General features: G+C 38.1%; 1 protein-coding gene across 1 annotated transcript in view; it reads left to right on the top strand.

Moving 5' to 3' along the window:
* pard6ga (par-6 family cell polarity regulator gamma a) overlaps window positions 1-15,048 on the top strand; it is a 40,688-nt gene extending 25,640 nt beyond the window's left edge. The window contains exon 3 of the mRNA XM_063069368.1: window positions 11,803-15,048. Coding sequence (XP_062925438.1) covers window positions 11,803-12,653 — 851 coding nt within the window. The 3' untranslated portion in view covers window positions 12,654-15,048. The remainder of the gene's footprint in view (window positions 1-11,802) is intronic.
* Window positions 15,049-15,627: the final 579 nt, after the last annotated feature.

The following is a 15,627-nucleotide window of genomic DNA, read 5'->3' as shown; positions in this document are numbered from 1 at the left end:
AATCAACTTGCAGCAATTAAAGCAGAATTAAACTATAGATTTTTTTTTCCTCCAGTCCTACTGAAGGGTTTCGGCCTGTAATATCAGCTGTACTTTTTTCCGTAGGTCCTGGCCTGTTGAGTTTCTCCAGGATTTTGTGTGTGTTGCTTGGATTTCCAGCATCTACAGATTTTCTCTTTTTGTGATTTAAACTGTAGATTTTTAGGTGGTGAGCCATCTTAAACCCCTGAAGCCTATGTGGTGAAAGGACTTTGATACAGTAACAATAGAACTGTGATACATTTCCAGGTTATTCTATTGTGACATGATGTGTACCTTTAAGCCTACTACTCTTGTCCTACCTTGAAGTTTGCCTTAGGCAGTACTGTTAGGAAGTACAATTAGCTGGGCTTAGGAAGTACAGTTGAAGTAATTTTATAAATAGTACCTGCTCCATATACAGTGCGTATAGTAGAAGGAGTGAGTGTTTAAGTTAGCTGATAGGGTTGTGATCAAGTGGGGTGCTTTGTTCTGCATGTTGTTGAACTACTTTTGTTGGAGTCACTTTCATTTCATGATTTGTACTTTGTTAATGATGAAAATCTTTGAGTAGATGGGAGATGAATATACTACACAAAATAATTTTTTTGTTGTCATTGTTTTTATGTGCCTAATCTAGTTAAGACTCTGGTCAGTGAAGCTCAGTGATGTTAATGGTGCTGAATTTGATGGTGAAGTCTTGAGAACAGCATCCATTCACTGTCAAGTCATGCATCAGTCCACTCTTGAATGTTGGCTAAATCTTATTGCATGTAGGAGTGGACTCCCATTATATGAGGAGTTCTAGGTAAAATATTAATTTAATATTCCCATCTCTAAATGATTGAAGGTGATAGACCAAAGAGTTCTTGGAAACTGCAGCCATTTATTTTTGTGTTGGATATGATGCGAGTTGGAGAAAAGAATCCCTCTGCCCTGTTTTCCCATTGACTTTCAGTTGTACTCCCTGAGAATACAATCAAATGCTGCACTGATCTCATTTTGTATCTGGAATACATCTGGTTCTGAATAGTGGTTGTAATGAGACCAGGAGCCAGATGATCTTTATGAAACCCAAGCCAAGCATCATTAAGCAGTTTATAATGAAGTGGCACTTGATAGTATTGCCACAACACTTTCTATGTTTTTGATGATTTAAAAAAGGTGAGTGGGAAAAATAACTGAGTTACAAGCTTTTTGTGATTGACCTATCAAGGCATTTTTCTACTTTGCCATGTAGATGTTAATGCTTGGCAGAGACTTCAGCATCACAAGCAGGTTATTGCCATAGTTTAAAGCTTTGCTTATGTTAATAGGGAGCTCATATTACATGGATTGAATTAAGTTGGTAGAAGTTGTCTTCCCTGGTCACGGGGTCTCAGGACAAGTTTCGGATAAATCATCCATTTAACAGTTCTGGCTAAAGATGGCTACAGACACCCAAGGGGAAATGGAGAAGTGGGAGCATAGTTATTTCCAAAGTTGTATAAGGTATTCTAATATAGTTATTATATACTAATATATTTATAATACATTTGTATTTGTATAACACCTAACAATTTATTAAGTTTCTTAAGCTATTTTTACAATCAAATGGAAATATTTTATTTAAAGAAATCATACCAAAGAGAATAATTTTACAGCCATGAATTTCAACCCATCCATGGTTTCATCTCTCTAATTCCCAACATTACAAAGTGCCATATTGATTTAAACTTCACTATATCAGAACTAAATCAGAAGAACCTCAGTGTAGACATCTTTTGAGTTGTGGGGTTGTGTCATACCACAAAAATATATCCTTTGTCATATAAAAAAAAATCCACACCAACCAGCATCCTTCTACACTAATCATCAGCGATACCCAGGTTCTGCCACTTGGCTATGAACTAGGGACAACTTACAGTGCCATATCACATGCCAACCCACACATCTTTGGGACATCTGGGGAAACCACGACACCCAGGTGAAACCCACAGACTCCTAGGGAATCGTGCAAATTCTACAAGGTTGGGGTTATAGCAGAATGAATGGAATTGAGGGAGCTGTATTAACCCCACTACTGCTGCTGATATAGACCATGTTCACCCTAGAAGAGGCCTCTCCATACCCAGTCCTTATCATTCTACACCTTGGTACACTTCACCCACTATCTTTTATCTGCGTCCTGCTTTATTCAAAAGAAAAATAAAAGATGAGTAAGTGAGTAAAAGGTTAGGTACCAGAAGCATTGAAATTATGCAGAAGAGCAAGATCAAGATCTAGAAAACAGAGCATTTGAATATGAGAGACCATGTGACATTGCAGGACAAAAAGGTATTGTTTGTAAAAATAAAGGATAACATATTTAAATGCATGTGGTCTGTATAAACTTGCATACTGCACTTTTTCTCCAGTTGTGGGTGGACATTGAAACATTGGAACAGAAGTAGAAGCATGTTGTTTTGTGGGAGAACATGCAGGTTGTCTGAAGATGAAACACTAAGGAGATGGTTTGCTTTAGTGATAGCATTTTGTTCATTTATACTCAGCTGGTTCTTTAAACTGAAATTTATCACCTATATTTTTGTATTAATTCAAAATCTGTGATGTAAACTTTGAAGTCCACCCAATATGCTTAATGACTTGTAATAAGCGAACTTTGGAGTGAAGAAACTACTAGGTAAGTATTGCATTTTAAAATAAGTTCATGGTTGAATCTTTTTATTTTAACCCTTGAAAGTTTTTTGCCAAGAGAAACTTCAAACCACTTGGTTAAAGGTGCACTGACTAAAGTTCAGAAAGTTATGTAATGCCATTGTCCATTAGGGGTTAAATAATGAAAAAGTGACTGCATCCTTGGCAATGGATTGAGCATGTTGTACTGTTTTTTTTAAGTGTTTAGAGAGCACGAGTGCAATTCCCCTAAATGCTTATATAGCTCTAAAACAAGCCATTTTGTAATGTGAATCTTGTTGTCAATAAACCTTCGAGTGCCGATTAGCAGCTTGAAATGCTGGGAAAGATCAAGACAATACAGCATCGAATGGGCCTTTCAGCCCATGATGTTGTACCAACCCTCATTAATCTACTCCACAAATTCAGCACCCTCTGGCGAAAGAAATCTCTCCACATCTCTTTTAAATGGACACCCCCTGGCCTGAGATTGTGCCCTGTTGTCCTAGAAACACACCTACACCCACACGCAACCAAGGGAACTGTCCTTTCTGTCTAGGCCTTTTAACATTCAAAAGGTTTCAATGAGATCCTCCCTCATCCTTCTAAATTCCAGCGAGTACAGACCCAGAGCTACCAAACGTTCCTCATATGATAACCCTTTCATTCCCAGAATCATCCTTGCGAACCTCCTCTGAACTCTCTCCAATACCAGCACATCTTTTCTTAGATGAGAAGCCTAAAACTGTTCAAGGTGAGGTTTTCACCAGTGTCTTATAAAGCCTCAGCATCACATCCCTGCTCTTGTTTTATTGAGCTCTTGAAATGAATGCTAACATCGCATTTGCCTTCCTCACCACTGACTCTACTTGCAAGTTAACCTTTAGATTGTTCTGTACAAGAACCTCCAAGTCCCTTTGCATCTCAGATTTTTGGATTTTCTCCCTGTTTAGGAAATGTTCTGCACATTTATTTCTATTACCAAAGTGGATGACCATGCATTTTTCAGTGTTATATTTCATTTGCCACTCTTTTTCCCATTCTCCTAATATATCTTGTCCTGCAGCCTACCTGTTTCCTCAACACTACCTGCCCCTCCACCAATCTTCATATCATCTGCAAACTAGACAACAAAGTCACCTATTCTATCATCTAAATCATTTATATACGCATAAAAAGAAGCGGTCCCAGCACTGACCCCTGCGGAACACCACTACTCACTGGCAGCCAACCAGAAAAGGATCCTTTTATTCCCACATACTGCCGTCTACCAATCAGCCAATGCTCTAACCATGTTAGTAACTTTCCTGTAATACCATGGGCTCTTAACTTGGTAAGCAGCCTCATGTGTGACACCTTGTCAAAGGCCTTCTGAAAGCCTAAATATACAACATACACTGCATCCCCTTTATCCTATGTGTAATCTCCTCAAAGAATTTCAACAGGTTTGTCAGGCAAAATTTTCCCATAAGGAAACCATGTTGACTTTGTCCTATCTTGTTCTATGTCACCAAGTACTCCATAAGCTCACCCTTAACAATTGACTCTAGCATCTTCCCAACCGCTGAAGTCAGGCTAACTGGTCTATAATTTACTTCCTGCTGCCTTCCTCTTCTGTTGAAGAGTGAAGTGACATCTGAAATTTTCAAGTCCTCTGGCACCATTACAGAGTCCAATGATTTTTGAAAGATCATTACTAAAGCCTTCACAATCTCTACTGCTACCTCTTTCAGAACCCTAGGGTGCAATTCATCTGGTCCGGGTGATTTATGTACCCCTTAGTCTTTCAGCTTTTTGAGCACCCTTTCCCTTGTAATAGTAATTGCTTTCACTTCTCTTCCCTTACACCCTTCAACATCTGACACACTGTTAGTGTCTTCCACAGTGAAGACTGATGCAAAATACTCATTTAGTTCATCTGTCATCTCCTTGGCCCTCGTCATTATTTATCTGGCCTCATTTTCTAGCGGTCCTATATCCATTTTGATATTGTTTGCTAGTTAGCTTTCATATTTCATCTTTTCCCTGCTAATGATTCTATTCGTTGCTCTCTATAGGGTTTTAAAAGCTCCCCAATCCTCAGTCTTCCCACTAATTAAAGCTTTCATGTCCCTCCAATAATGAGACAACTAGAACAGAACTTGCAAGGCAAATTTGCGGTATCTGTTAATATGAACCCCAAGATCCCTCTGTTCCTCCACTCTGCTAAGAATCCTGCCATTAAACTTGTACTCTGCCTTCAAGTTGTGAAGGATATGTATCGTTCCCCATTGTTTTAATATGGTACTCCAATTGAACACTTGTAAACTGTTAATGATTTCTGAACGAATCCTGAACTCGGGTGGGATTCAACTGGTAGCAGTTCACTCTCGACTCTAGCATTTGGTAACGGAAGTGTTTATTAATATTTCAGTAGAGTTGCCCACATATGTGTCTAGATTGTGTGAAATTCTTGTAATGTCCTATTTAAACTTAATTTTTGCTTTGATAAATCCCATTTATTATGCAAGTTCTCTGTCTCGGATGGAATTAAGCCATGTGAATCAGAAAGGTATGTGTTACAGATCCCAAGATCCTACCACCACCCCTATTATGTCCTTTATGAGTTTAGCTGGGACATTTATAAGCCTCTCCATAATTTACTTCAGAGTCCCAAGCTGAGGCAACTTCAACCAGATATCTGATCCTGCTTGAAGTTGGGACAGAATTTATCTTGGTTGTGGTTCCTGGATTAAAATATGCTTACAAGTTTAGATTTGAATTATGAAGTGTTTTGGAGAAGAGTGTGCTGGAAAATATAGTTTTGACCTGTTTGGATTTGAACTTGAAACGCTGCAGTTGTTTTTTTTCTGATACGCTATTTTTTTCTTGAACTATAAATGTTTCATGCAGCCTTATGTGTGTATTAGGAGTATTCAGTTAATGGTTCCAGAACAAGGGGTCACAGTTTGAGGATAAAGGGGAAGCCTTTTAGGACCGAGATTAGGAAAAACTTCTTCACACTGAGAGTGATGAATCTGTGGAATTCTCTGCCACAGGAAACAGTTGAGGCCAGTTCATCGGCTATATTTAAGAGGGAGTTAGATACGGCCCTTGTGGCTAAAGGGATCAGGGGGTATGGAGGGAAGGCTGGTACAGGTTTCTGAGTTGGATGATCAGCCATGATCATACTGAATGGCGATGCAGGCTCGAAGGACCGAATGGCCTACTCCTGTACCTATTTTCTATGTTTCTATGTTTATCATATCAAATTATCTCCCATTGTATCATTTAATTATTTGAAGTGCAGAACTAAATTCTTGGAATTTCAATTAACCATAATAGGCAAAACTCGTGTTCATTGCTATATTTTCTAGTACTTATAACAATGCAATAAAAGGCCATTCAGCCCATCAGGTGTTTCATCTTCTCTGGAGAAATTCCATTTGTCCTAATCCTCTTCCTTATTTCCTGGTATCCCAATGTCCAAGTGATATGCATCTTTCTATGACACATAATACATATTCAACTCGAGAACACATAGCTAATTTTAAAAGGACAACTTGCATTTTTATCACTTAACTTCAATCCATTATTAATTTTCACTTTTAATGCTGGCTTCTATGTTTTGATAACTGTTAGCATGTGAAGTTAGCCAGCATACCAAGAGAATGCTTTTCTTTTCCTCAAAGGATCTTTAATATAAACCACATTGAAACACCAGTGAAGACAGATGGTGCTAAAGAGCTCAAGATGCCCATGGCAACTTGTATGTTGAAATTCTGAGTTAGCCAATGTTTAACAAATGCCACCTCAGGAAATAAATTCTCCCTCAGAATAGTATCAGCCTAAATTATGAACTTAAGTCCACAGACCTTTTGACTAGAGTGAAACTGCAACTTTCTCTGGTATTGGTTTATTAGAGCTCCAGAAAATATAAGTCAAAATCATATACAGGAGTTAAGTACAATAATTATTCTCACAAAATTGAGCTTTGTCACAGCCATAACTACAAACACCATTTCCAGAAAAGTTGGGATATTTTACAAAATGCAATAAAAATAAAAATCTGTGATATGTTAATTCACGTGAACCTTTATTTAACTGACAAATGTACAAAGAAAAGATTTTCAATAGTTTTACTGATCAACTTAATTGTATTTTGTAAATATACACAAATTTAGAATTTGATGGCTGCAACACACTCAACAAAAGTTGGGACAGGGGCATGTTTACCATTGTGTTACATCAGCTTTCCTTTTAATAACACTTTTTAATCATCTTGGAACTGAGGATACTAATTGCAGTAGATTTGCAATTGAAAATTTTGTCCATTCTTGCTTGATATAAGACTTAGCTGCTCAACAGTCCGTGGTCTCCGTTGTCTGATTCTCCTCTTCATGATGCGCCATACATTTTCAATAGGAGATAGATCTGGACTGGCAGCAGGCCAGTCAAGCACACACACTCTGTGTCTACAAAGCCACGCTGTTGTAGCCCGTGCAGAATGTGGTCTGGCATTGTCCTGCTGAAATAAGCATGGACGTCCCGGGAAGAGACGTCGCCTTGATGGCAACATATGTCTCTCTAAAATCCTAATATACGCCTCAGAGTCAATGGTACCTTCACATACATGCAACTCACCCATGCCGTGGGCACTGATGTACCCCCATACCATCACAGATGCTGGCTTTTGCACCTTTCACTGATAACAATCTGGATGGTCGTTTTCATCTTTGGCACGGAGAACTCGATGGCTGTTTTTTCCGAAAACTAGATGAAATGTGGACTCATCTGACCACAGCGCACGGTTCCACAGTCTTTCGGTCCATCTGAGATGAGCTCGGGCCCAGAGAACTCGCTGGCGTTTCTGCATAGAGTTGATGTATGGCTTCCTCCTTGCGTAATCCAGTTTCAAGTTGCATTTCTGGATGCAGCGACAGACTGTGTTGAGTGACAATGATTTTCTGAAGTACTCCCGAGCCCAGGTAGCTATAATTGTCACAGTCGCATGACAGTTTCTTAGGCAGTGTCGCCTGAGGTCTCGAAGATCACGCGCATTCAACAGTGGTTTCCGACCTTGCCCTTTACACACTGAGATGTCTCTGAATTCTCAGAATCTTTTCACAATATTATGTACTGTAGATGTTGAAAGACCTAAATTTTCTGCAATCTTGCGTTGAGAAATGTTCCTTTTGAACTGACTAACAATTCTCTCACGAATTTTGGCACAGAGGGGTGAGCCACGACCCATCCTTGCTTGCAAAGACTGAGCCTTTGATGGATTCTACTTTTATACCCAGTCGTGATACCTCACCTGCTGCCAATTAGCCTGCTTAATGTGGAGTCTTCCAAACCGGTGTTACTTGAATATTCTGTGCACTTTTTAATCTTATTTTAACTCTGTCCCAACTTTTGTTGAGTGTGTTGTAGCCATCAAATTCTAAATTTGTGTATATTTACAAAATACAATTAGGTTGGTCAGTAAAACTATTGAAAATCTTTTCTTTGTACTTTTGTCAGTTAAATAAAGGTTCACATGAATTATCATATCACAGATTTTTGTTTTTATTGCATTTTGGAAAATATCCCAACTTTTCTGGAAATGGGGTTTGTACATTTTCAAATTCCTTCTATAGCAGATGTTGTGATTGCAGTATTTACGTACACAATTCCATCCAAAGTATTTTATTGTGATGTTTCACTTTTTGAATAAATAGCAAGGGCATCAGTGTTTATTGCTTAAAACAATGGGTCTTGATGAAGGATAGTTTCCATTGATGAGAGGATTGAGAACCAGAGAAGACAGGCTAAAACTGGTTGGCAAAAAAGCTATAACTGAAATGAGAGAAACAAGAGATTCTGTAGATGCTGGAAATCTTAAACCAACACGCTAGAGAAACTCTGCAAGTCAGGCCCCACTTATACCTGCTGTCTCATCAGCTACCTGGAACAGTCCATATTCCAAGCCTTTCCAACTTGCTCACAGACGCATTGATGACTGCATTGGTGATGTTTTGTGTACCTGTGTGGAGCTCATCAACTTCAGCTTTGTCTCCAACTTCTACCCGGCCCTTAAATTCAGAGACAAACTACCTACTAACATCTTTTACAAACCTATGGACTCTCATAGTTATCTTGATTATACCTCTTCCCACTCTCACTTGTAAAATTGCTGTACTCTTCTCCCATTTCTGCTGTCTCCGTCGCATCTGTTCTTGAATGTGGCTTTCCATTCTTGAACAACTGAGATGTTCTCGTTTTTCAAAGAACAGGAATTTACCACCACCGTCAAAGTTCAGAGTACATTTATTATCGAAGTATGTATACATTATACAACCTTGAGATTCATCTCTTTACAGGCAGCCACAAAACAGGAAACCCTGAAAGAACCCATTAAAAAAAAAAGACTGACAAGCATCTAATGTGTGGGGGGTGGGGGTAACAAATCATGCAAGCAAATAGTATTTAGGACAAAAGTGAGTGAGTCCTCAGACACAAAGCCTGAAGCAGGCCCACAGCTCATCCTTAGTGCAGCAAAGAGTGGAGTAAATGTCATGGAGCAGTGAGCAGAACTGCCCCTATCCTCACTTCTGGTCCCGACACCCTGCCTTTTCCCAGCATTTAAATCATCCAAACATTGGATCATTCCTCCTACTAGGACCCAGGCCCTGTCTCCTTGATATACTCTGGGCCTGGACCCCTCCAGCACCTTTTGGCCTGTACTCAACTTTTCCAAATTGGCCCTACTCCTTGATTGATCAAACCTTGTTCTCAGTTTAGGTGGGCAGGTTCCAAAATTGCCTCAATTTCTCCTTGAGCATGCCCTGCCTTCGCTTGCCTCTTCATTGTTTACTGTGATCATTTACCATAATTTTTAAGAAAGTGTTAATAATAAAGCACTTAATTATATTTCTTATTTATGAACCGCCAGAAAGTTGTCACCTGTCCTCAGCAGTGCCATCTTCAATAGGACGTTCAACTGCCCTCACCCATATCTCCTTCATTTCCAACACTTCTTCCATCACCGAATCCTCCAGCAGCCATAACAGGGATAGGATTCCCCTTGTCCTTGCCTACCACACCACGAGTCTCCACTTCTCGCGTGTCATTCTTTATGACAAGATCAAAGCAAGTTTATTATCATAGTATGTATATTTTGCTTTATTCTACCTTGAGATTTCACCTATCCCTGCAAGTGTGACAAGTGCTACACCTGCTCCAAAGCCACCTCACTCAGCATCATTCAGGGTCTCAAACAGTCCTTCCAAGAGAAGCAACACTTAAACTCTTAGTCTGTCAGAGTCATTGTTGTATCTAATGCAGTTTCCTCTAAATCGGTGAGACCCAAAGTAGATTGGAGGACTGTTTCGTGAGCAGCTTTGCTCTGTGTGCGCTGCAAAAGACAGGATCTCCTGATATCTACTGACTTCAGTTTGGCTTCTCATTTCCATTCAGACATGTCTCTCCATGGTCTCCTCTACTGCCATAACGAGGCTGTACTCACGTTAGAGGTGCAACACTTTCTATTATGTCTGGGTAGCCTCCAACTTGATGGCATGAGCATCAATCAATTTCTCTAACTTCCATTAATTATTGCCCCTTTATATCTTTCCCTTCTCCATTCTGACTACCCTCTCATCACGTCTCCTCACCCAGTCCCCCTCCTTCCTTTCTTCAATGGTAAGCTGTCTTCTGTTAGATTCTACAGTCAGCCCTTTATTTCTTCCATTTTATCACCTCGCAGCTTCTTACTTCATTCCCCCACCTCCACTCACCTTCCCCGTCTTTCATTACCTGCCAGAGAGAAGTGAATGTCTAATTCTGTATCTGCATATGATTAAATGATGACTTCCAAGTAATTAAAAGTATTGAACTGAGTAAATCATTAACTTGTATCTATTAAAGAAATATTGTTCCAAGTGTTCAGGTTTAACGTTTTGATTTTTATCTTTATTAATTTATTTTTAATTGTTAACCTGTCATTACCATTTTGTCATAGTAGAACTTACTCTATTTCCAAGCTGGTCACAATTGTGATTAAAGAATAACATTCCTGCTGTGTAAACTTCATCACTGATAACAGAACTGAAACTGAATTAATAGTTTTAATTATTGTGAGGGATATCGTTTAAGTATGATGTAATTTCTTCAGCAAAGATTGCTGAAACCGTACTTGATTTTTTTTCCTTTCTGAACACATAGAGTCATAGAGCACTACAGCATTTTGGCCATCTAGTCTGTGCCTGACCTGTTTTTCTGTCTAGTCCTATCTACCCACACCCAGACCATAGCCCTCCACAACTCTCTTGGCCATGTACTCTTAAATGCTGCAATTGAACCTGCATCCATCACTTCCACTGGCAGCTTGTTCCACACTCAAAACATCTGAGTGAAGAAGTTCTCCCTCAGGTTCCGCTTAAATATTGGGTGGAAGCCTTTATGTATTTACTGTACCTAAACCCCTAATAATTTTGGATACCTCTGTAAGATCTCCCCTCTTTCTCCCACCCTCCAGGGAAAGAAGTCCTAACCTATTCATCCTTTCCCTATAACTCAGGTCCAGGTGACATCCTTGTAAATTTCCTCTGCACTCTTCCAGGGTTATTGATTTCTTTCCCTCTAAGTAGGTGACAAAAACTGCACACGATACTTCAAAATTTGGCCTCACCAATGTACAACTTCAACATAACCTCCCAAATCCTGTACTCAGTGCTCTGATTTATGAAGGCTAATGCACTGAAAGCTCTCTTATGGGCCCTATCTGTCTGTGATAGTTCCTCTACCAAAGAAGTTTTGGATCTTTATTTGTTAATGTAAAAAGTTAAAACTAAAAAAGGTGGACCTTGAGTGAGTTCAATATTTTTAAATTACATTATGACATTTTGACTATAAAGCATCAATTAGTTATGACATTAGGAATTAAACATTTTTATTAATGCTTTCCTTATCTACTTTATATTATTGTAAATTCTAAGTGATGTTTAATCATTTTCCATTTTTGAAATGTCTACATCACAACTAGTTTGACTTGAAATATATTTAGAGTATCTGGAATATCAGGTTTGTGTATTTAGTACCTATAAAGTTGATATTTTTTTAAATTTTAAGAAAGAACCTTTTCAGAAAAACTGCTTTTGACTTTTTCAGATGAGGTAGATTATGATCTCTTTGGCACTGATTCATTGACAAGAAAGAAGAAACCTTTGGGAGGTCTCCGAACTGATACACTTCGAAAGCGTGTTCACCTCAATATTAGTATACCTCAAGACTTCAGACCTGTTTCTTCTATTATTGATGTGGATATTCTGCCTGAAACTCATAGAAGAGTCCGATTGTACAAACATGGATGTGAAAAACCCTTGGGATTCTATATTCGTGATGGCACTAGTGTGAGAGTAACTGCACATGGGCTAGAAAAAGTTCCAGGTATCTTCATCTCAAGGCTTGTACCTGGTGGCTTAGCTGAAAGTACGGGGCTCCTTGCTGTTAATGATGAAGTCCTAGAGGTAAATGGGATTGAGGTGATGGGAAAAACTCTTGATCAAGTTACAGACATGATGATTGCCAACAGTCACAACCTAATCATCACAGTAAAACCAGTGAACCAGAGGAACAATGTCATTCGCAGCAGTCGTATGTCTGGTAGCTCTGGCCATTCAAATGACAGTGCAACCAGTCACCATAGTCTATCCTCTGCTCATATTATGCAGAATTACAATCCTGAAGATGAAAGTGATGAAGAAGCTGACATCATTATTGAGGGAGCTGGTGACTCCCAGAACATTCCGTTTAAGTTACTGCCTTCATCCTTCACTTCTCAAACAAACATTGGTAATCTTAGTCAGAGACTGCAGAAGGAACTGGCTTTCAATGATTCCATTAAAGACAACAAAGGAAATATACTTAAAACACTAACTGCAATCAAAGCTGAGGCAAGGCATAGTCTAGCTCTCAGCAGAGGAGGCATTGAAGAGGATGGAACGGTCATAACACTTTGAAAGTTTGATTCAGATTGATGTGGAGTACCAGCAGAGAATAATGAGTTTAGTTACAGTTCATTGTTTTTAATTTCTGGAATTTTTTGGAATATTTTCTATTTTTATTGGAATTTGGTATGTCAAGTTTTTTCATGAATTCCTTCAATGTTTGAAAGAAAATCCTGGTGATAAATAGGTCACAGAGTCATAAATTATTTTAAATTTGAGGTTTTTAGTCAATATACTTGAAAAGCACATTACCAAATGATTTTAAACTAAATAAATAATTGAGCTGTCCTTTGAGCAGAAGTGATTGTTGTATAGCACCACTTGCTGGGTATGAGCAGAGGTTTGTAGCAATAATTTTACATCACCTTAGATTCCTCAAACGTGATTCTGGGCATTACACCTATTAATCTAGAAGCCCTTAAAATAATTTGAAGCAGTGGTCAGTCATAACATTTGGAATTGCCCACTGTAGTTAAGTATATATCAGCATAAAATGCCCTGTTCAGCATTCACGTTCTGTATTTTCATTTCTAAGTTTTAATGTTGAATATGTTTGGAGATTAATTACAGTAAATGTTAAGTACCTCTGCAATGTGTCTTTACCAAAACTTTTTAGAGCTGAAAATAATAACTTCTCTATCAGCAAATGGGAGATAGTGACAGTTAGTAGTCTTTAGAAAATAATGGACACCAAAGAATGATCTGGAGCTTAAGGTGATATAAACAAGGCTTGACCAAAGTGCAGTTGTCATCTGAGTTTCTTAAATTTGACTACATTATTTTATAGTATCTTATAGTGTATGCATTTCAATTTTTATAGGTAAAATGTACTCTTATTTGGGGTATCTATTTTTGTATCTGCAGTGGTTGTCAATGCATCTAATACAATATGTGGAAACCTGTGTTGTACTTTATACTGGAAAATTATTGTCATTGATTAATTCTTTTATATTTAACATTATATTTAATTTCTTTTCATTCTTTAAGGATAGTTTTCAGTACCTTACCTTCATTGCAAGTTCTAATTGGTCCTTTGGTGATAGTACAGAGATACAGTGAATGGTGGATTAATAAATAGTTCACTGAAGTACCATTATATTCTGCAAAAAAAGACAAAAAATTAGCTTGCAATAATATACGGGATAACTGTGGATAATTCCCAATGATTTCATCAGCTTTAGGCTGACCTTTTAAATGAAAGTGATCTGTAGTTTGAAGCACTTAAGTTGGGACTATGAATTGCCTAAGACTTGATGGGCTAGATCAGCCTCCTGTGTTCTCAGGAACCTTTTTGCACCACTGGTTAACAATTTGCAATGACTTCTACAGTGAAACCCAATTTTTTTTTGGTCTTTATTCCATGACTATGCATGACATTCATGTTTCTACCCGTGCATGTATTTATTTTTCAAAGATACCTGTATGGATCCATTCAGCAAATGCATTTGTCCATTCTTTTGCTATCTTCTGATGTCCGACTGTGAATCACCATTGTTCATCTATATAGATTCTTAAGTACTTCCAGAATAGCTTGTCATTTTACTTTCCTTCTGACTGCTTTCATGTTGCTGCTGTTTATGTACTTACAAATATATCTAATATTATCCTTTCTTATTTGTCTTTTCCTGTTGATTTGCATCATCAAATTCCCAGTTGTTTCTTTTGTTAATTTCTCCTGTTTCCCTGATTGACAATCTTGTAACATGAGTATGTGGAGCCCAGCATGAAATTTAGAACGCGGAAGGTGAACTTCTTAGAATTCTGAGAAATGGCAGCATGGATCTAAAGAGATTGTTTATTCTGGTTGGAACATTTATAAGTCAAGACAGCACAGTTCTAGGATAAAGGATTGGCCCTTGGTATAAAATGAGGAGAAATGTCTTTATTTTTGAGTTCCAAATGTTTGAGTATTTGTAGATGTATGTTGGAAGGTATATTTAAAACTGGACTGATATACATGTGCCCGTATTGCATGGATTCCCTTGTCTTTCTGGGTCCTGGCCAAGCAGGATCTGTGTGATACACCACCGGGTTGTGCAGTGAAGCTATTTATATTGATCTTCGTTATCACCTATCCCCCATTCCTGTTTAAGTACTTCTTGTAACAGAATCTGAGATATCTTCAATTTCTGGAAACCAGTTAGAATTTGGAGATGTTGAGAATAAATCTTAAACCCCTGGTGGATATGTGACACTACTGTGGTTTGGAGTATCAACTTTCACCATTTTGTTCATTTAAATTATTAATGACTGGAGAGTTGTCAATACAAGTTTTCAGGTGCCATATTAATAAGACAGCAAAGAGCAGGTGGAGGAATTTTTAAAGGGAAGTAAATTAAATGTGGGAAAATAATGGCAAATGAATCTGATCCACTTTGGACCCAAGGAAGATGAATTATAGTACTTTTAAAATGAAGAGGAACTAGGAACTTGAAATTCTAAGTGCTCCACTCATTCAAAATTAATGGCCAGAAGTTGAAAGCTAATAAAGTATCAGCCTTTATTCCAGAAAACTGCAATAAAAGATGCATCCGTTGGTTTTGTAATGCATGATCTGACTCTTCAAAAAACTCCAGTGATTTTAAGAACTAAATTGATACAACATGGCATTAATGACATTATATGCAGCAACTGAAAATTATTTGTTCAAATTATTTCAAATAGTGAAAGGATTTGATAGCTTTTATACAGAGTAATTATTTCTCATGGGCAATAAAAACCCAAAGACCAACATTACAATATTAGAACAAATTCAGTAATGAAATGGAGACCGATTTCTTGAAATCTACAGCTTTCCATAAAAGGCTCTTTGTCCATAAAAAATGCTCAGAAAACCATAACTTTCAAATAAGATATAGGGGCAGAATTAGGCCACTTGGCCCATCAAGTCTGCTCCACCATTTCATCATGTCTGATCCATTTCCCTCTCAGCCCCAATTTCATGCCTTCTCCCCGTAGTACTTAATGCCCTAACTAATTAAGAATC

Source organism: Mobula hypostoma, chromosome 17, assembly GCF_963921235.1.
Source record: "Mobula hypostoma chromosome 17, sMobHyp1.1, whole genome shotgun sequence".
Lineage (NCBI taxonomy): Eukaryota > Metazoa > Chordata > Chondrichthyes > Myliobatiformes > Myliobatidae > Mobula > Mobula hypostoma.
The sequence above is the reverse complement of the archived record's forward strand: the minus strand, read 5'-3'. Positions and strand labels throughout refer to the sequence as shown.